At 45.6% G+C, this 23,063-nt stretch overlaps 1 protein-coding gene across 1 annotated transcript in view; it reads right to left on the bottom strand.

Moving 5' to 3' along the window:
- Positions 1-22,753, bottom strand: part of LOC143765069 (uncharacterized) — a 71,249-nt gene extending 48,496 nt beyond the window's left edge. Inside the window, exon 1 of the mRNA XM_077251359.1 lies at positions 22,596-22,753. Within this exon, the coding sequence (XP_077107474.1) occupies positions 22,596-22,646 (51 nt within the window). The 5' untranslated portion in view covers positions 22,647-22,753. The remainder of the gene's footprint in view (positions 1-22,595) is intronic.
- Positions 22,754-23,063: the final 310 nt, after the last annotated feature.

Here is a 23,063-nt window from a genome sequence, read left to right as displayed (position 1 = left end):
TTTTTTTTTCATTCCCCATTAATGAGCATCTGGAGTTTCTCATTAGCAGGAAATTTGCGCCTTTTCTTTTGTTCCAAACATAATGTCCTGGACCAATCTGGGAGCTCTAGAATCTAATATGCCCCTGGTGGCCCAAACAGCTTTGACCAACTTAGTGTCATCCACAGGAAAACACAGCCTACCCCCCTGTATCACTATCAGAGGATGAGGAGGAAGAAGAGTCAAATTCATCTATCTTCATATATTACAGAACCATCTGAATCAGCTACCTATCATTTAGATTTTCTCTCCATTTTCCCCCTTTACAGATGAATGAGTGATCTAAAAGACTTTTTAACTTCTGCCCTTATTACAGATTTTAAATCCATGGTAAAGTTGGGGGCTTCTTCAGAGACAGTCTTCTGCTTGCAATCTGGGCACAGCTTCTTCAGATATATACTGGGCAAGTTATCCCCGCACAGCACACATTCCTTATTTTTAAGCTTGGTGCTTCACTTCTTGGGCTTTCAATAGTAAGAATACAGAGAAAATGGGATCTATATAACATGGTGAACTTTCAGAGATCACTCACCACTCTGCCATTCAGTCTAGGGTACCGAAGTTGGAGGCTGGATTAGCTTGCATGATCTCTCTCACCTGTAGGCAGACTTACAACTTGCCCTAGTCTTCCGGCTGGTCTTACTACCACTCGTACGGTTTCTGCTGCTGTGTCCTTGACGATGACGATGTTGCCATCGTGACTGCTGCTGCTCTTCCTGCATATCCATGCTTAGCAAAAAAAAGAGGAAAGCTAAAGTAATCCACATACTGGTAGTCTCATACCTGTAACATATACTTGTGGGTCCACCACAGCCACCCCTCCAGCACTTGTATTCCGGACCCTCCCCCAGAAATACCATCTCAATTTCTGGTTCAATCCTTTTCCCCAGCACGCTTTGTGCAGTGAGCAATCAGGCGAGCCATGTACATGTGCATACCTGGCATTTTACTGCTGCCTCTTGCTTTCCGGCATGCTTTGACATCAAGGCACACTGAATACATCAATAGCGCACCAAGACCCGTGTTGCCATATCCCCGGCACACTCGATACCGGGCACACCGATCCAACGTGTCGGCAGGAGATTTAGTAAATAGGTCTCCTGCATGTGACCGTGGATCGCCCCCACGTAAGGGCAATTGGGTACTTGGTACCGGTTCCTTCGGTTCTCTATGGGGGATGTCACGGCGGCCCGACCCGGTCCGTGGCCCATTTGAGGGACGTCCAATAAAAGGAATAGTTTTTATGGTTTTGGGAAAGGTCTTTAAAGGGGAAGTGTTTGTGACGCCACCTGTGGTATTCGGTCAGGGTGACCGACGCTGCTTAGGGGTCCGCTGGGGTGATGTTATGGCAGCTAGATGGTATACCTTCCCACAGGTGTAGTGTATCCCCAGGGCTTCCCAGAAGTGTAGATGGTTATGGTGTGAGGCGCAGTGAAGAACGAGGACACAAGGTTGCAGTCTCTTTACCTTTTACTGAAGGCTTCAGTGTCCACAGTCCTGGGTGCCAGATCACAGGGTAGGCAGAGTCAGGCCGGTCTGAAGGCAAATCCAGAGTCTCCTTATCCAGGTGGAATGCAATAGCCTTCCTATGCGCACAGTAACACAGTAGGTCCTCACTTGCTTAAGCTCTAATAAGGTCCTCACTGTTATTACTCCTCTCTCTGTTCCCCGTGGTTGGATAGAACAAAACCCATATGACTGATGGCCTGAGGCTTGTTTATAGGGACCCTAGAGACGCCCCGACCCCCACAAGTTGCCACCGTGTCTTCTAAGGTATTAAGGTCGGGCAGCCAACTTGGAATTGACTGTCCTGCCAGTCTCTGAAGCAATGGTGTAGAGCACTTTACTCCCTCGGTATTCTGGCTACCGGCTCGTGCACCAGAAGGATGCAGCTCCTCTCATCTACTATCCTCTCTGGTATCCACTTGTTGATATGCCTTCGTTTCTCACTCACTACAACACGCTTCCTTTCAATGTCTCTCTTTGGATGCTGCCGCACGTGGGGCAGGCGCAGCTCCGTGGACCCTCGTCTTCCACAGACCGCAGTCTGGATCTGGCTGGAACCCACTCCAGCCAGCTTCTGCCAAACTCCGTCGGGATCTGACTGTCTGGGTGAAGCCCAGTCAGCTTCTGTCTAACTTTCTAACCAACCCACCAGTTTACCTAACTGTGAGGAGTGGCCTAGTGGATAGAACCCTTGCTCCCCCTGGTGGACTGGAGTGTGAAGTGTGTGGTGTGGTTGTGATACCTGGACAGGAGATCTCCTTTATTGCCTCCAGACGTAATATCACTCCCCCTGGTGGAGGAATAATATTACTGCAGCAACCAGGACTCTGGGGCACTGCAACCGCATACCACAAACCTCCTGACCGGCAGTGGCGCTTCCAGACCTCAGCATGCACCAGCCCTACCTGGGTAAAACATCATCGGTACCGTCCTCACTTCACTTTGGTTTCCTGTCCTTGAGGGAACCTAAACTGATGATGCATTGGAGAGGTACCGCCCTTTTATTCAGTAGGTTACTTGTCCTTGATGGGCACATACCCTCTCTCAGGTGGTGCTGTCATGGAGAAGGGGAAAGAATTGTTGCTGGCTATGAGAGCATAGTAAAAAATTATAGCTCATCACAGACGGCTGTGTACTTTGTGGATGCAGACCAGTTAGAGTGCCCATCCTGACACTTGTCCACCATGAAACTGCCTATAGTGAGTATAGAGGCATCAGAACTGATCCATGGATCAATGAGGAGGTTCATGTGCACTATAAAATTGTGTGTCATTTATATGGATATGACCTATATACGTATCAATTACCTAATCATTTGTTGTAGACGAAGTACATAACTTCATGGTAACATTACAACAAAACTGGCTTAGGAATGTTTTGAAGAGCATTATAAATTTTACAGTATTTACTTAGGCTCCAAATTTCTCAGACCTCAATTTTAGATCAGGAATCTGTGTGAAAACAAATGTGATTTATTGAGGCATCTTTGTTGCAGATGCAATATGACCCCTTTAGAGGTCATGGAAAAATATTATATTATATTGAGTACTAGATGGTGGCCCGATTCTAACGCATCGGGTATTCTAGAATATGTATGTATGCATATAGCAGCCACATAGTATATAGCACAGGCCAAGTAGTATATAGGAGCCATGTAGTACATAGACAAATAGTACGTGACCTGTGCTATATATTATGTGGCTGCTATATACATACATATTGTAGAATACCCAATGCGTTAATACAGGCCACGCAATATATAACAGTGGCCACGCAGTATCTAACACAGCCCAAACAGTATATAACACAGCCCACATACTATATAACACTCCCCACGCAGTATATAGCAGCCACGCAGTATATAACACAGGCGACTTAGTATATAACACTGGCCACGTAATATATAGCACAGCCCACGCAGTCCAAAACACAGCCCACATAGTATCTAACACTGGCCACGTAGTATATAGCAGCCACGCAGTATATAACACAGCCCACATAGTATACAGCAGTGTGGGCACCATATCCCTGTTTAAAAAAATAATTAAAATAAAAAATAGTTATATACTCACCCGCCGGGATCCAGCGAAGCTCTGGCGATGCGCGCGCGGCTGCCGCAATCTTCCGTTCCCAGGATGCATTGCGAAATTACCCACATGACTTAGCGGTCTGCTAAGTCTTCTGGGTAATTTCGCAATGCATCTCTGGGAACGGAAGATGGCGGCAGCCACACGCGCCTGGGCGGACTACGGAGGGTGAGAATAGCAGGTTCTTTGTTTTTTTATTATTTTTAACATTACATCTTTTTACTATTGATGCTGCATAGTCCGGTCCGTTACCGCTGGCAGTAACCCTGTGTTAGCGGTGACCGGAGGGGAGTATGCGGGCGCCGGGCACTGACTGCAGGGGAGTAGGGGGGGACTAATTGGACTGTGCCCGTCGCTGATTGGTCGCGGCAGCCATGACAGGCAGCTGGCGAGACCAATCAGCGATGCGGGATTTCCGTTACGGAAGTTGCGGACAGAAAGACGGAAGTACCCCTTAGACAAATATATATATAACTCACAATTTTCCGTCTGGATTTTTTGTGCATGATATTCAACCTGTGTTGACATATCCTTATGGAATCATTAACTAAATGCTTGTCTTAAAATAAATAGAAAATGTACTTTCCTTTTTTTACCTATTGGTATTGAAGAGACATCTAAATGAATGGAAGAAACTCATCTCTGTTGGCACTGCGAGTGGACACTAACAAACTAATAGACTTCAACTGGTTTACCGAGACAATTGAGGTTTGCACTTCTGTAGCTTAGTTGCAGAAGCATAGCTATAAAGGGTACAACCATGTAAGGATACTAGTACAGCAAAGTCTATTAGGAATGTAGACTAGTTATTCACAGCTGACTCCTTTTCAAATCCACATCATTGTATATCAGTTTGTCAACAGTAGTGTCAAGTTCTCTCTATAAAAAGATACTATCAGCCCAGAATGACTAACAAATAAAGTTGCACTGTAGTGCTATAGCATGAAATATAATCAAATATAAATTGCATTATTGCTTTAGAAAATACGAAAAATTGAGAATACTTGGTGCATAAATTGGCCAATTCATGTACATGAAGATAGGGAGATAGAGGAAAGCAAGCAGGTAGGAAGGTGTACTTAAACATTTATCCACACCACAATGCACTTGTACTTGTACTTTGAATAGCCAATCTGTGCCGACAGGTTCCCCTTATCGGATGCCTACCAACTTCCCTCCTCAGAATTAGGCTTCTTTCACACTAGCGTCGGGCTCGGCCCGTCGCAGTACGTCGGGCCGAGGTCCCCGACGCTAGCGCTGTCTCCGCCGCACAACGGGGGCAGCGGATGCATTTTTCCAGCGCATCCGCTGCCCCATTGTGAGGTGCGGGGAAGTGCGGGGAGGTGGGGGCGGAGTTCCGGCCGCGCATGCGCGGTCGGGAAAAGCGGACCGTCGGGAGCAAAAAAAGTTACATGTAACGTTTTTTGGTCCCGACGGTCCGCCACAGCACGGTGCAACCGTCGCACGACGGTTGCGACGTGTGGCAATGCGTCGCTAATGTTAGTCAATGCTGAAAAAACGCATCCTGCAAGCACTTTTGCAGGATGCGTTTTTTTCGGCAAAACGACGCATTTGCGACGTATTGCAGTTAACGCTAGTGTGAAAGTAGCCTTAGTCACATACCTCAAAATAAGACCTTATGAAAACCTCAAACCCACTACCCAACCCTCGCACACTGGCAAAAAGGTGCAAAAAAAACCCTGATCTGTATGCACTAACCCTTAATTTCCACTCTTTACTTAGATCCCCTAATTTCTATCTCTAGGTTATATTACTTGATATTCTAATTTGGGTTTTATTGTTACAGCTGCTCACTGGATTTAAAGTTAAAGAAGCACTCCCATTAAGGTTTTAATATAGTATTATTATACTCACTTACCGCTGCTCTCTGGTGTGCAGCACTGTTCTCTTCTCAGTGACGTCCCCACTATTGCAACTACCTGGCTCATTCTATGTCCTGTATGAGCCGGACATTTTACAATAAATACCTAACTGACCCTCGTTCTGACACTGCACAGATTTGCGTTGTAAAAGTGACTTTTGGGTCACACAGAGTGCAGCCTAAGCCAGCTTCTCACAATTGCAATGACGTCCCGGAGAAGCAAAAAAGAACAACGCTGGACACCGGAGAAAGCAATGCATGCATGCCAACACACACCAAGAACCTGTCTCATCAAGGTTTTTCTCCTTTTAAAGGGAACCTGTATCCATAATAATGCTGTTAACCTGCAGACATGGGGATAATCTGCAGGCTAGCAGCATGATAGTATGTGCACACGTTGCGGATTTTGCTGCGGATCCACAGCAGTTTTGACGCTGCAGTTTCACAGCAGTTTTCCATGCATTTACAGTGCCATGTAAACCTATGGAAAACAAAATCCGCAGTGCACATGCTGCAGAAAAAAATGCGCAGAAACGTAGGGTTGCTTATTCCGCAGCATGTCAATTCTTTGTGTGGATTCAGCAGCGGTTTACACCAGCTCCATAACAGGAATCCGCAGGTGTAAAACCGCAGGTGGAATCCGCACAAAAACTGCGGTAAATCCGCAGGAAATCCGCAGTGCGGTTTACCTGCGAAATGACCAAAATCAGTCTGGAAAAATCCGCAGAGTAATCCGCAGCGTGTGCACATAGCCTTATGCTGTCCGGTGCCTGCAAGTAGCCGAATGTAACCGGGAGAAAATGATCTTTATTCTCCAGCATTCGGCATTCAATCATGGAGTCGGGGGGCAGCACCGGTTCAGTCACTTCTCTAACTATACAAAGTGGCCGCTGTAACTGTGCACCCGGGGCTGCGGTGTGATTACAGAGGCCGCTTTGTATAGTCAGAGCGGTGACTGAATCAGCGCCGCCTCCATGACTGAATACCAAATGCTGGCTGGTAGAATAAAGATATTTTTCTCCCCGCTGCATTCAGCTACGTGCAGGTAGCGAACAGCATCATGCTGTTAACCTGCAGATTAGCTCCATGTCTGCAGGTTAACAGCATTATTACTGGAGACATGCTCGCATTAATATATTGCAGTCATTTGCTTATTTTGCCCTTCTACCCAGCCAATTGTTCTGTTTTCTATTAGGTCTATGACATGTTATTAAAAATGGACTAACTGAATCCTTCTGAGCTCTATGTCGAAACCGGAGGTCAATTTTCTCTGCACAGCTGGGTATGGAGTTGGAGGGGGAATGAGGGACAAGAGACTTCCTATTTCTACATAGAGCAGGGACTAGAGAATAATTAACTGGGTAGAAAATTATATGTATTAGGCTACTTTCACACATCAGGTTTTTTCCATCAGGCTGGATCCGGTGTCGTGCTGGAGCGACCGATCCAGCGTAAATTGTGAGAAACTGATGAAACGGATCCGTTTTTCCACCGGATCCGGACTAGAGGAACCAGCATTCACTTTTCCATCTTTTTTTTTTATCCGTTTTACGACTGATCCGGTTTTTAAAAACACCCATAGGAGGCTCCCAAACGTGATTGGCTACTGAAAACCTATATATACTGTGTTCCTACAGCCCATCTTTGACCGGTTATAGAGGAGCAAGTGGTTGGAGTGCAAGATGGAAGGCGTTATTGCGAATATTCTCAAGATCAACGTGGATTTTACTGTGGAGGCGAATCGATTGAGAGAGATTGTTCTGGAGAAAGAGCGAGAGAGACAGCAGTGCATCATGCGTCAGCGGCAACGGCGTTTGTGGATCCACCCCATCACAGCACAGAGAATGACGCAGGTAGTCTTTTCAACTTTATACATGGAGCTACGAAGAGAGCCAGAGAAGTTTTTCAGCTATGTGCGGATGAAAGCTGAGAACTTTGACGTGTTGGTGGAACGGATTGGACACCTCATCGCAAGAAGTGATACCTATTGCCGTTTCTCCATTTCACCTGCAGAGCGTCTGATAGTGACTATGGTAAGCCATTTTTATTGCGTCATCAAAACAGAAAATGAAAAGCCGGCACAGCTGTTAAACTTCGGGATAAAAAGGCCATAAACACACACCCCAAAGGATATGGGTGGCGTTATCAAAAAACATCAAAAGAAATCATAAGTCCATGTGAAGAGAGCGGACAGTTCCATGCAAAATAATCCTTTATTGTGGATACATAAAAGCCACAGCAGGCGGGTAAAACAGTTGAGCTCATGTGAAACGACGATCGTTTCATGCTACCGAGCGCTTCTATGGGTCCACATTTTTATTGTATCTCCTACTGTGAAACCACACTTATAACTGTAATGTTGTTGCTGGTGGTTTTTAAATATTTTTTTTGTATCTCCGACTATTCTAGCTGACTCATAACTAACGTTATTACTGGTATTTTGTACAAATTTTTCCTTTTTTTGTCACAGATTCCTTGCAACTGGAGAATCCCTTTCGTCACTACATTTCCAGTTCCGACTTGGGATTTCCACCATATCCGGAATTGTCAAGCACACCTGCCATGCATTGTGGGACTCTCTACATGAGGAATTTATACCACATCCCACAAAGGAGAGTTGGCTGGAGATCGCGAACAAATTCCTACAAATTTGTCAGTTTCCAAATTGCCTTGGAGCTGTGGACGGGAAACATATCTGCATAGTCAAACCTGCTGGATCGGGATCGGAATATTTTAACTACAAAAAAATATTTCTCCATCATGCTCATGGCCATTGCAGACGCCGAGTACAAATTTATTGTGGTCGATATTGGGGCATATGGAGGCTTAAATGATTTACAAGTGTTTAAAGTGTCTGCTATGGGGCGTCATCTGTATGGAAACACCTTTGAATTTCCACCTCCAAGACCACTTCCTCAAACCTCTGGGCCACCAATGTCATTTGTTTGTGTTGGAGATGAAGCGTTTCAACTATCTGAGCACCTGCTGAAGCGATACTCCAGTAGTGGATTGATGGCAACTAAACGCATTTTTAATTACCACCTAACACACGCACGAAGAATGTTGGAGTGCGCTTTTGGGATTTTAACTGCAAAATGGAGAGTTCTCTTGACTGCTATCAACCTCAAGGCTGACACTGTTGACAAGGTGGTAAAAGCTTGTGTGGTCCTGCACAATTTTGTTATTTGCAAGGAACAAATTTCCATTGAAGACCACTCTGAAGAAACCACCTTGCATGACTATCAGAACATTACTTTTAGAAGTTCTGTGGCAGTTTCAAGAATGAGGGACAAATCTGCTGAATATTTCGTGTCACCTCAAAGAAGAGTAGAATGGCAGGATTAGAGAGTTTGAAAAGTGTTTTGTACATTGTTATCAAAATTATTTCACCTTGTGTTACCCAAAGTATTTTACCAGGTTGGGAATTTCCCAAAGTTTATTACCTTTTCCCCAAAGTATTGTACCTGTTTTACCCAATGTATTGTACCTGATTGGGATTTTCCCAATGTTTATTACCTTTTTAAAACCCATTTTACCCATAGTAAACCTTATCATGTAATAAGTGACACAAATTTTTTTTTTATATCCAAAAAAAGTTCTTTATTTTTTAAAAATTTTAACAAAACTTTCATAAATTTAAAAACTGTGGGGTGGAGATAATACTGGAGGGGCTGTCAGATTGGGACACTTCGACAGTGGGAGTGTGGAGAGAGGATGGTGGTGGTGACGAATCAGGAGGAAAAACAGAAGGTGAAGGTGTGGAGAAAGTAAGAGAATGGGTGGAAATGAAACCGGGAGTGGTATTTGGAAGGTTTGAGGGGTGGAGTGGAGGGACAGGGAGACAGTAGAAGTGGAGGGTGGAGAAGAGATATGTGTTTGGGGCATAATGGGTGGTGTAGGAGACTGGTGGTACAGGCCACGGAGTGCAGGTTGGGTAGGGAGTGGAGGCACAGATGTGGTAGGGAACTGGTATGGGGCAGGTTGCTGGTATGGGGCAGGATGCTGGTACAGGGCAGGATGGTACTGGCCAGTTTGCTGGTATTGGAAAGGGGATGGCGGAGGGACAGTGGCTCGAGGGGGGCAGGTGCAGGAGCAACTACCAGGGGGGTGGAGGGTCTTGGGAGCTTACCTGCGCTAGAGCAAACTGACAGGCTTGCATTACATGTCTATGGGCTCTACAACCGCCTGGAAAAACGAGTGGTTAGGCAATCGACTTGCATCTGAATGCATCCTATCCAGTCGTGTGTGCAAATCAAGAATACTGTTGCTGAGCAAATTAAAACCTGCAGTCATTTGCTCAGACAACAGTTCGAGACGGTTCTGGAAAGCTGCATTCAGATGCAAGAACTCTGGTGCATAGCTCTGTACCTGACCCCTCTGGCGCTGCCACCCAGAACCCACAGGTGTTCTAGAGGTGGCAGCATCAGAGGAGTGGGGTAAAGGAAAAGCTATATCCTCACCAGCAGCTTCATGTAACGCAGTCTGTCACGATGCTCCAGCGCTGGTGGATGGGACTGAGGGATCGCATGTGAGGAAAGGCTGGGAAGGTGCAGAGGGGTGGGTCTGTCGAAGTGTCCCTCGTGGCGGAATCCTGAGGGATCGCTTCTGAAGGATTCAACTGGGCAGGCTCCCAAGTGCTGCAGATGGTGCTGTGGAAAAAAGAAAAAAAAATTTAAATTAATATATTGTTATTGCTTGGCCCTGGCTGAAACCAAAAATTTGGTTAGACATGTAAACATGTTAAAATGGGGGGATAATATTTACCTTCTGCTCACCATCGTTGTCCTGAGAAACACCAGGGCTAGGGCATATTTATATCTGCTCTTGCGTCCTCTGGATCCACACGGGGCCTGCATCTCTTTGTTGAAACCCTTCTTGAAGCGATCCCCGATTGTCACTGCTTGACAATTCTTTCACCTGTAAATTGAAGACACAAATTGGTTAGTATACAACACATTACATCCAGCAACAAAACTGAGATGTGAATACTTACGTGCTTGATTCTGGGCCCGAACATCGAGGTCCTCCCTTCTGGGCCTGAACATCGAGGTCCTCCCAATGGTCCACAAGCTGATCGCAGACTTCCTCCCAGGGCCGTCGGGTAACACCAATATCAGCGTGGTGGCGATCCCCCATGTTCCACAGCGGCTCCCGCTCTCTAACTAGATCAATGAGGAGGTCAATGTTGAGACCGGCCTCCTCACCATCCGAGTCAGGAGCCCGCTGTGAAGCCTGTTAAAAAAGAAAAAAAACAAAGACATTAGACTCAAAAAAAAGAAAATACTTACTCAGTGGTGACCGCCACGACGCTCACCCTGACGACCCTGGGAGGCGCTTTGAGGACCTCTGGATCGAGCCCCAGAATCGGAAGACTAAAAGAAAAAAGAAAAACAAAAAGAAAAATGATGTGCTTGGATGTTGGCTTATGTGTTGTGTGTTCAGTGATGTCTGCAATGATCTGTTATGTGTTGTGTGTACTGTGATGTCTGTGATGATGTGTTTCTGCGATGCATTTAGATACTTACTACACGCTCGCCCGCTCCGGGTATCTCTCCACCCCTTCCGTCTCCTTCTAGAAGCACCTCGGACGCTGCAGGTTCCTGTTAAGAATTAAAGCATATTGTTAGGTGAACATCACCAAAAAGAAAAAAACAGAAAGATATATATTTACCTCACAGTGCTGACAATGCGAGAGAGGGCTCCCAGAAGAACATAGCTTGCTGCTGTTGGCTGGCTGTAGCTCGCTGGCTGTGGCTTGCCGGCTGGCTGTGGCTTGCCGGCTAGCTGTGGCTGGCCTGGGGCAGGTTCAGCTCTGGCTGGCTGGAGGCTCCGGCTCTGGCTGGCGGCAGTTTCAGCTCTGGATGGCAGCAGGTTCTCTGGGTCTTTCTTGCTGGCTGGTAAATGGTTGAGTGAAGGCCTACCTGGCTGGCTTTATAGGTGTTTCCTAATTGGGGGCTGGCCAATTGTTTCTGAGCACGCTCAGATAAAAAAACGGAATCCGGCGCTTCCGGCTTTTTCACCGGAGACAAAAAAAAACATTACTGTGTAAATTTTTTCCAGACGCTGGAAATGACATTTTTGCTGGATCCGGTGAAAACCGGACGAAACATAAGGTCATCCGGCGCTAATACAAGTCTATAGGGAAAAACCGGATCCGGCAGCATCTTTTGCCGGATCCAGTTTTTCCAAACTTTGCCGGATTATGCCTGATGGAAAAAACCTGATGTGTGAACGTAGCCCAATATTATATGATTGCAATATATTAAAATGATAAAAACTTTGTTGGGAGTGCTTATTTAATTAAAAAAAAAAAAAAGAAGAAAAAAAAAAAAGGGGAGGGGGATTGGAGGGATCTACGGACCTACCAGTAATTTGAATTCCAGGTAGCCTGAATTTTGTTTTTTTGTACTCGTGTTATAGGATGAACTCTATAGCAATTAAGGGCCAAGTAGAGCATCCTGTTAGCCAAGCCAAGCTCCAATGTGAGGAAAAAAGCTGGATCTGGGTCCAGAGGCGAACAAAGACATGGAGCCACAGGACTTGAGGCACAGGCTAGGGCTGTGCTTGAAGGCGCAAGTCACAAAACCAGACAGACTGACATATGAGAGTAATCCATCTGTGATGTCAGGATAAATCTTCACTTTGAGTAGTAAATCTCAATGGTCCCACTAGCCACACCTGAAGGAGCCACTTAATGAGATGCAGCTACAGGGCAGTCTTCAGAAATAGTGCCTTTTTTATTCTCTAGATACCATTAGAGGGAGTTAGTAATGCAGAGAGCCCACCAAAGAGGGATGTGGCATCACAACTATGCTACAACATTGTATATAGTGCAACAGCAGACCAAATGAGAGTGGATATAGGAAGCGTTTTAGGAAACTCTCGACGGATACAACTTACAAGACCTGCATATCCACTGACTAAGAAACAACTAGTCATCCAATGTTTCAATGTCATAAAGAGAAAGCTATTATCACAACTTGAGATGGATCAACTGCACTGCAGATCCACCCCACATGAAGACCTGGAAGAACAACGTGCAACCCCCTGGAAATCCTGATCCAATCTTGCATTTAGAAAGCAGTGCAGCTGATCGGAAACAGAAGATCTTAGGCTACGTTCACATTTGCGTTGTTGGGCGTTGCGTTGGTGACGCAACGCACAACGCATGCAAAACACATTGTTTTGTGACGCATGCATCCATTTTTGGCATGATTTTTGGCGCAAAAAAACTGCATCATGCAGCGCCCTCTGCGCCCTGACGCTTGCGCCAAAAATGACGCATGCGTCACAAAACGCAAGACAACGCATGTCCGTCGCTATGCGTCGCCGAACCTGCACCCGACGCAACGCAAATGTGAACGTAGCCTAAGATAAACAAAATACCATCAATACCAGAGACTAACTACCAAGTTTCAGCAATAAACACCACCAGTATGCTAGAAGATGCCAATAGAGCACTTTCATCAATACCTACCACCACCATAACTCAAACTAATAAACTGATCTATGCTACTGCGTCAGAAACCATGGAAATGCTTATCTATACAACCAGCCAGAACAACAGCAGTATGTGCCCCCCTTGGAAAACAAGACTGGAGACAAAGATCAAGGTGACACAAAGGGAAGTCAGCCAACTAACAGAAATACAAAAGGGTGTAAAGATCAAGAATAAGACCAAGCTGGACAAGTACAAAGGCCAGACCCCAACTGAAGCCATAGAGATGCTAAACAAAGGCTCACAACACTTCCTGCTAGACTAGGGAGATACACTAGAGAAGCTGAGGCCAAGAGGATAAATGCGCTGTTCTCCAAAGAACCATCCAAGGTGTACTCCCAACTACAGAGTAACAGCACAAAGGCAGCAACTCCACCAATAGCAGAGACTGAACAATACTGGAGGAATATATAGGAGAAGGAAAAAACCCACAACACCAATGCAATGTGGCTGCAAAGATCTGAGAATGAAACACAGCAACCACCTTGAGCAAGAACCAGTCACAATTACAGAAGCAGACATCCAACAGCGTGTCAAGAACATGAAACCGGTTTTTACGTACCGGTAATAGGATTTTACAGAGTCCACGACAGCACCCACAACGAGAGAGGGGATCCGCCCACCTTCCGGACAGGAACCTACAGGTTAAAAAGGGGCGGTCCCCCTCGCCCTCCAGTTTGTGTTCCAGAGTACAAGGGATACCGCCAATGAATCAGTACATGACAATATTATCTTAAACATTACTAAATACCACCACCTCTATAGAGTGATCTCTAAGGCACACCTTCCAACAGAGTGCAGGAATAAGTAACTAAATACGGGGGGGGAATGTATGGGTGCTGTCGTGGACTCTGTAAAATCCTATTACCGGTACGTAAAAACCGGTTTTCCTATCGCCACGACAGCACCCACAACGAGAGACTTTCAAAGACTATTAAATGGGAGGGACCACAGCACTAAGTACTGAACGGCCAAACTGTAAGCTGGAATTAGCAGATAGATCAAGGCGATAGTGTTTATAAAAGGTGGAAGGTGATGACCAAGTTGCCGCCTTACATATCATTTCAATGGGGACATCTGCCTTCTCCGCCCAGGATGATGCCATGGCCCGAGTGGAGTGCGCCCTGATGCCTTCTGGTGGTGTTACTCCCCTGGCAGAGTAGGCAAGACATATCGCTTCTCTAATCCATCTGGCGATAGAGCTTTTCGTGACACCAGAACCCTTTTTCCGTTTCTGGAAAGAAATAAACAGAGCCCTACTCTGTCTCCAGTTTTGTGTCCTATCCAGGTATTCTAATATTGCCCTCTTAACATCTAGGGTATGATATTTTTTCTCCTCTTCTGAACCTGGATTTTCATAGAAAGATGGTAAATAAATCTCCTGACTTCTATGAAATTTGGATGCTACTTTTGGCAAGTAAGCAGGATCAGGTTTTAAGACAGTTTTATCCTGGAGAATTATTAGATAGGGAGGATCTACTGATAACGCATGCATATCACTGACCCTCCTGGCAGACGTTAATGCTAAAAGTAGGGCTGTTTTTAAGGTTAAAATTTTTTATCGAAATAGAGTCTAAAGGCTCAAAGGGAGGTTCGGTCAATGCGTCAAGCACCAGATTTAGATCCCAAGGGGGTATTCTTACAATATGGATTGGGTTAGAACGCTGACATGCTTTAATGAACCTAGCAACCCATCTATTACCAGCTATATCACTATTATACAGAGCTCCCAAGGCTGAAACATGAACTCTTAGAGTGTTGACAGCTAAACCCAACTCCCAGCCTTTCTGAAGAAACTCTAAGATAGCCGGAATTGGAGCATTATCTTCTAATGGTTGCTGATGAAACATAAGGATTTTTTTTCCAAATTTTTGTATAGATTTTTGTAGTGACTTCCTTCCTGCTTTTTAATAAGGTAGCTATTAAAGCACTAGAGAACCCCCTTTCCTTCAGAAGCTCCCTCTCAAGTTCCAAGCCGTTAAGTGAAGAGTCTCCAAATTTGGATGATGAAATGGACCTTGAGAAAGGAGTTCCGGAACTACTGGCAACACCCAGGGATCGGTCACCGACATTGTCCTGAGGAGAGAAAACCAAGGCCTCTTGGGCCAGAAGGGAGCAATTAAAATCACTCTGGCTCTTTCCTCCCAGATCTTCCTGAGAACTATCGGAACTAGACACATAGGGGGAAAAGCATACGCCAGCTGGAAGTCCCAACGGACATGAAGGGAATCCACTATGAATGGTTGGTCTGCTATCTGTAGGTATGCGAACCTCCTGACCTTCCTGTTCTCCCTGGTAGCAAATAGATCTATTGTCGGTAATCCCCACAGATTGACTATTTGATCGAATATGTGTTGGTCTAAGGCCCACTCTCCCTGACGAAGGGAATGGCGACTGAGGTAGTCCGCCTGTATATTGAACTCCCCTTTTATATGAACTGCCGACAGGGATTGTAGGTGATTCTCGGCCAGACACAATATTTGTGCTGTAGTGATCATTAGGGATCGTGATCTTGTCCCTCCCTGATGATTGATGTAGGCCACCACAGTCATATTGTCTGTTTGTATTTGTACATGCGAATTCCTCAGGGATGGTAGGAAGCAAAGAAGAGCTTGATTGACTGCAGCAAGTTCTCTTAGGTTTGAGGAATTCTGGGACTCCTGAGTCGACCAACGTCCCTGGGTTAGACTGTCTCCCATATGGGCTCCCCAACCGAATGGACTGGCATCTGTCGTAACTATGTTGTCCGGAGTGATGTTCCAGAGAACTCCCTTTGATAAATGTGCCAGATTGAGCCACCATCTCAGATCGTGAAGAGTGGCGGTTGATAGACTGAATCTTCTGCTCAGAGCACCGTGAAGATCCTTTTCTGCTTGAAGAACTTCGTATTGAAGCATTCGGGTATGAGCTTGAGCCCATCTCACTGCCGATATACATGCAGTCAAAGATCCTAGCAGAGACATTGCGTCTCTTAAACTTAAGTTTGGAACTTTCCTTACGGCCCTGATTCTTTGAATGACCTTCTGCTTCTTGTCTTCTGGTAGGAAGGATGACTGATTTTCCGAGTCAAGAAGAACTCCTAGGAACACCTGACATCTTGTGGGTTCCAGTTTTGACTTTTCCCAGTTGACTAACCATCCGAGTTCCTGTAGGGATGATATTACAGCATTTACCCTAGACGTACACTGAGCAATTGAATTTCCAATTATTAAAAAATCGTCTAGATAGGGCACCACAAGGGTTTCCTTTTCCCTGATATGGGCCATTACTTCTGAAACAACTTTTGTAAAAATTCTAGGAGCCATGGACAGGCCAAGGGGCATTGCTAAAAATTGGAAATGTTTAATCTGATGGTTTACCCATACTGCCATCCTGAGAAATTGCTGGTGATTTCTGTGAACTGGAAGATGGTAGTACGCATCTTTTAGATCCAAAACCGACATGTAGCACCTAGGAAACAAAAGCTTAGTTGTTGATTTAATGGATTCCATCTTAAAAGCGCGGTACTGAAGATATTCATTCAATTTACGTAAATTTATGATAGTCCTAAAGGACCCATCAGGTTTAGAGATTAAGAACAGGGGAGAATAAAAACCCGTCTTCTCCTGATGTTTTGGTACTTCTTCAATAACTCGCTTTGTAAGCAATTGTTGAATCTCTAATTCTAAGGCCTGTTGTTGGGCCGGAGTGTCCAGTGATGTTATAACAAAATGATTTGGGGGAGTTCTCAAAAATTCTAATTTTAATCCTGACTCGACTACCCCCATTATCCAGGCACTAGATGCTATCTTTTTCCATTCCGCAGAGAAGAATCTTAGTCTTCCTCCTACTGGTAGACGTCTACGTCTCGAGAAAGATGAAGGGTTTTTATAGTATCCACCTTTCTTCTTTTGATCCGACGTCTCCCAGTCACGATTATATCCCTGCTGGTCTGACTGGAATTTTCTGAAGGGCATGCGTCTCCGGAAGGCATTCCTAAAAGTGGGATTAAATATTTTAGGAAATCCCTTCTTTCTGTCTTCTGCCTTTGCAAGGATGTCATCCAGCACTGGGCCGAACAGGTACTCACCCCTACACGGAATGGAGCATAATTTGGCTTTTGCCTGAGCATCACCCTTCCAGGTCTTTAGCCAAAGCGCCCGTCGGGCTGCATTTGAGAGACCCGCCGATCTTGCAGCCAATTTCAGGGAATCAATCGACGCATCCGCTAGATAAGCTGCTCCTTCTCTGACCTCAGACAGGGAGTTTAACAATTTATCTCTGGGTACTTTAGCCTTAAGCTGTTCTTCCAGCTGAGTTACCCAGACCATGACCGATCTCGCCATACAGGTGCCTGCTATTGCAGGTTTAAAGGCTCCAGATGACGCTTCCTATACTTTTTTAAGAAGCATGTCAGCCTTCCTGTCTGAAGGATCCTTAAGCAGTCCCACATCTTCCAATGGTAGCGAGGCTGTTTTCGAGGTAGAGGCCACTGCCGCATCTACCTTTGGGATTTTCATCCACTGGGATAAGGTGTCATCCTCAAAGGGGTACCTTCTTTTTGCGGCCGAAGGTAAAAACCCTTTATCCAGCTTGTCCCACTCCCGTCTAACCAAATCCTTAACAGTATGTACCACTGGGAAAGCTTTGCGACTTCTCTGGCTCAGCCCTGCGAACATGATTTCCTGGGTTGTTTTCGGCTCTTTACTTTCTGCCATACCCATCGTTGTACGGACAGCCTTAATTAAAGTCTCCATATTTTCGGTGGAAAAGCAAGGCCTTCCCTCCTCATCTGAGGAGGATGGTGATGGGCTCTCCGAGCACTCGCCCTCTTGCAACGAAGGGCTGGAATCAGATACTATCTCCACACTTTCTCATGCCGTCTAGATTTAAAGGATGATTTAATTTCTTCCCTAATTATTTCCCTCAAATCCGATACGCGGAGGGGGGCCTCTTCCTCTAGCGTCTGGCATATACACGTCTGACATAACTTCTTTACATAGGTGTCAGGTAGTGGCTCCGTGCATAACGCACACTGCTTATGCTTTGTTTTTGAGACCTTCTTTCCCTACAACAAAACATAGTATAGAAGACAGTAGTATCAGCCAATGGCTTCAGAGATTAACTCACCACCGCTGATGAACTTTAGAGTACTGGTTTCTGAGGGGGTGAGGTGTGACGTGACGTGCCAGGGTCCTGCTGCCCGCGTGTCACTTCTCCACCACGAGATCTGCTGCTGCTCCTTTCTCCCGTCTGTCGGTGTTCGGCGTCTCCTGTGGAAGACATGTTGCCGCACCACTCACCAAGCGCTGTCTGCTTTTTAAAAGTCCCGCGCTCCTCCTCCCGGCCTCCTCCGGAAGTTCTCAAACCACTTCCGGGTTATAAGCGCCAACCTGCTCCTGCAGCGTCGCGCGCGCGTGGACGACCCGGGGCGGCATGCCTTCCCCCAGGAACGCCACCTCGACCATCCGGTCATGCCGTCCTTGTCAGACGAGGGGGGAAGCTGAACACAGAACTTCCCCCGACGCTGCTTCCGGGCCCCCGACTCTGCCGTTCTCCCTGGACACCGCACAGAGGCTTGGTGGACCCGGGTAAGACGATCGAACCTGTAGGCTCCCGCCGTCCGGACAGGAACCCAAACTGGAGGGCGAGGGGGACCGCCCCTTTTTAACCTGTAGGTTCCTGTCCGGAAGGTGGGCGGATCCCCTCTCTCATTGTGGGTGCTGTCGTGGCGATAGGAAAAAGCTGGATAGCACCTGGCTCAGACATGATCCACACCTACTGGCTAAAGAAATTAACAGCGGTACATGAACGAATGGCAAAGCAGATGAACCAACTGCTAGAAACTGGCCACCACCCAGATTGGCTAACACAAGGAAGAACAGTGCTGATCACGAAGGATCCTCACAAAGGAACAGCTCCATCCAACTACCTGCCTTACAACAATATGGAAACTCCTGTCAGGCATGATAGCCACCAAGCTACAGAACCATATGAACCAGTTCATGAATCCAGCTCAGAAAGGTATTGGGACCAACACCAGAGGCTCTAAGCACCAGATGCTAGTAGATAGGGCAGTCGCTCAAGATTCAAGATCCAGACAGACCAATCTCAGCACAGCCTGGATTGACTACAGGAAAGCCTATGACTCAATGCCACACACATGAATCTGTGAATGCTTGGCTCTCTACAATGTCAACAGGAAATTAAGAACCTTCCTCAGAAACTCAATAGGGCTATGGAGAACAACATTGGGAGTCAACTCAAGGCAACTAGTACAAGTGACCATCAAATGCAGCATATACCAAGGTGATGCATGGTCCCCATTGCTGATTTGCGTAGGCTTGAACCCCCTCAGTCCGATAATTACAGAGTCTGGATACAAGTTCAAGAGTGGAAGCGGCATCAGCCACTTCCTCTACATGGATGACATCAAGCTGTATACCAGGAGGAGCTACCTTCATATACAATATACAAAAAAAGGTTGCACTCCATCATGCTAAAGCATGTCAATGTGAAATATATGAAATATGAATAGCAAGACTGCTTTTGAATATTAGGAAAAAAATGAGACGTTTAGGATAAAATTTGGCCAAATTATATATATGACAAAAAAAAAACTGACTGGCACATCCAGGTGTCCACATTCACTCAGGAATTCAGACATCAGCCTAAGAGAGGTATTCACTCAGAGGGACCTATCAGTCTTTGAGACCACTTTGATGATGGTTGAGGGGCAGATATAATTTGGCCAAATTTTATGCTAAGCGTTTCATTTTTTTCATAATATTCAAAAGCCGTATTGCTATTCATATTTCATATATTTCACATTGACATGCTTTAGCATGATAGAGTACAACCTTTTTTGTATATCAAGCTATATGCGAAAAACAAACGATCACCTGACAAGGATCTACAGCGAAGACATCGGTATGTCCTTTGGACTGGAGAAGTGCGGCCGGTGGGTAATAAAGAGAGGCAAGGTATACCCGCAGGGCACATAGCAGATGTACAGACATGCTACAAGTACCTCAGCATCCCACATGGATATGGTAACCATGATGAGGAGGCAAGGAAAGCGGCAACATCCAAATACCATCAAAGGGTAAGACAGGTCCTGAAGAGCCAGCTCAATGGGAAGAATAAAATCCGTGCCATCAATACATATGCCCTGTCAGCTATCAGATACCCTGCTTGCATAGCATGCTGGCTCAAAGAAGAGATGGAAGCTGCAGATGTGAAGACACAAAAGCTCCTCTCAATGCATGGAGGTCTCCACCCTAATTCTAGCACCCAAAAATTGTATACCAACAGAAAGGAGGGTGGGCGAGACTTGATAAGCATCCAAGCCACCATCACAGATGAAACAAGGAGTATCCAGGAATACATGAGAAAAATGGCACCAAAAGATGAGATGCTGAGAGAAAGCTTAAAAGGCAGCAACAACAACAGATCTGGTGACTGACATTGAGAAATCCTACCAATGGCTGGAGAAAGCAGGACAGCACAGAGGCAGTAATCATAGAGCACAAGAGCAAGCACTAAGTACCAGATCCATGAAGCAGAAATCTACCACACAAGACAAGACCCAAGGTGCAGACTATGCAAAGAAACCTCAGAAACAGTCCAACACATAGAGGTAAGATGCAAAATGCAAGCAGGAACAGAATATACCGATCGCCACAACCAAGTAGCGGGAGTTGTATATTCAAACATCTGCACAGCATATGGGCTAAGTCCCCCTAAGTCCAAGTGGGAGACCCAAGAAAAAGTGGTGGAGAATGAAAGGGCTAAAATCCTGTGGCACTTCAAGATTCAGACGGATAAGCAGGTGTTGGCTAACCAACGAGACATTGTGATAGTAGACAAGGATCAGAAGACAGCAATGATAATAGATGTGGCAGTTCCAAGTGACAGCAACATCAGAAAGAAGGAATATGAGAAGCTGGAGAAATACCAGGGCCTCAAAGGAGAACTGGAGAAGATGTGGAAGCTGAAGGCAACAGTGACTCCAGTGGTGATAGGAGCACTTGGAGCAGTGACCCCTAAGTTGGGAAAATGGCTACAACAGATCCCAGGAGCAACATCCGAGCTCTCTGTCCAGAAAAGCACAATCCTAAGAAAAACTAAGATCCTGCACAGAAAGCTCAAACCTGAGAATGAGAAAGGACAAAAAAAAAAAGTTCGTTTCGGGGGGTATGTGTAATATAAATAAGAAACAATCAACACTAGCAAGAAAACAAGCCATTATATGAGTATGTCAACAGAACCATTCAAAAAGTTGTTCTTTTCTGAGAACATAAACACGCAGTATCAGCAAATGTTTGTTTTCTTTCCAATGGCATTGCTTTGGATGTGATTTTTGTGTAATACATTAACACATGGGGCTAAAAAAAATATTCATTGCAATTGGATTTCATTACAAATGTTGCACAAGTTTGCTCTTACAGGCCCTTTGTTTCACTGCAGTCAACTTTGAGGCATCATAAATCTGCTAAGAGGAGCTCAAAGAGACATAGAAGTTACAGACACTGACGACCATAGCAGGCTGGCAGATTCGCAGTTAAAGAGGTTGGCGGGGCATGTGCAATGATTTCTCTTCAGGATAGGTAATCAATGGCAGATCAGTGAGAGCCCGACACCAATCTGTTATTTTTTTTGCCCTGGAGGGAGCTAGATGTAAACCCTCTAAATGAGCTCCTGAGCGCAGGTCCCATTAAACCATAGTGGAGGCTGCGGACTACTGCTGCACAGCGCTTATGCAGAAGTATAGGAGCTGTGATTCAGTAGCCAGAACACAGCAGATTATCAGTTGGGGAGACAGTTATTAGTCCCCCACCAATCTGTAGCTAGGTCATCAATACAATGCTCCAGCAACCCTAAGGGTGCTTTCACATTGCTTGGTGGTCTCCAATAGGCATATACCCCTGAACCATCATAGTCTATGGCTCAGTCAACGCAAATGTGGACCACAGAACAAGTCGCTAAATACAATGCGAAAGAAAGCACCTTAAAGAAGGTAGACAACCCCTTTAAGGGAATGTGCACACGCTGCGGATTCTGCTGCGGATCCGCAGCGGGTCTGACGCTGCGGATCCGCAGCAGTTTTCCCAAAGTTTACAGTACCATGTAAACCTATGGGAAAAAAAAAGCGCTGTGCACATGCTGTGGAAAATTCTTCTTTGTGCGGATTCCGCAGCGGTTTTCAGCCAGCACCAATAGGAAAGTGCAGTTGAAAACCCGCAGAGGAATCCGCAGAAGAAACTGCGTGAAAATCCGCAGTGGTTTTCCAAATCCGCTGCGGAAAAATCCGCAGCAGAATCCGCAACGTGGGTACATACCCTTAGGTTTATGCATGTATATATATATGTATATATATATATATATATATATATATATGTATATATATATATATATATATATATATATATATTGCATTCTTAAGGGGTTAAAAGAGTTGTCCTTATCACCAGTACATTCCATCTTGCCATACAGTAGACACGTTATCATTGGCTTGTAGCACAGTCCTGGAGTTTGGCAGGCCCTTTGTCCTGCTGGGTGCACGCTGCACACAGGCGCTGTAGCAGGGTCTTCTGTTACTTACAGTGGGGAGGGGGATTCTGCTAAACTTCCACAGACTGGTGAGGAGTCTCATAATGATCTGGCTGCTCCGTCCTGACACCTCTCACACACAGTCACAGGCTGTTCTACTAGTATTTCCTAGTTCAGGGTCATACACTGCCCCACCTCCCTCTTATGTAATGAGCCCACCCCTCCCTCTACATATGGAGGCAGTGGGCCAGCTGCGCTTACAGTCCTGCTCTAAGAACTGCTCAGTGTAATGTATGTTTTAGTCCACGTTCACGCATTGAGTATTTGCTCAGTTTTTTACCTCCGTATCTGTAAGCCAAAACCAGGAGAGGAACAATCAGAGGAAAAGTATAATAGAAACATATGCACCACTTCTGTATTATCAACAATTCCTGGTTTTGGCTTAGGCTAGGTTCACATTGCGTCAAGTACATGGCGTTAAACGGATCCGTTAAACGCATGTACAGAAAAGGATCCAATT

Source organism: Ranitomeya variabilis, chromosome 1, assembly GCF_051348905.1.
Source record: "Ranitomeya variabilis isolate aRanVar5 chromosome 1, aRanVar5.hap1, whole genome shotgun sequence".
Taxonomy (NCBI): domain Eukaryota; kingdom Metazoa; phylum Chordata; class Amphibia; order Anura; family Dendrobatidae; genus Ranitomeya; species Ranitomeya variabilis.
This window is presented reverse-complemented; position numbering and strand designations above follow the sequence as displayed.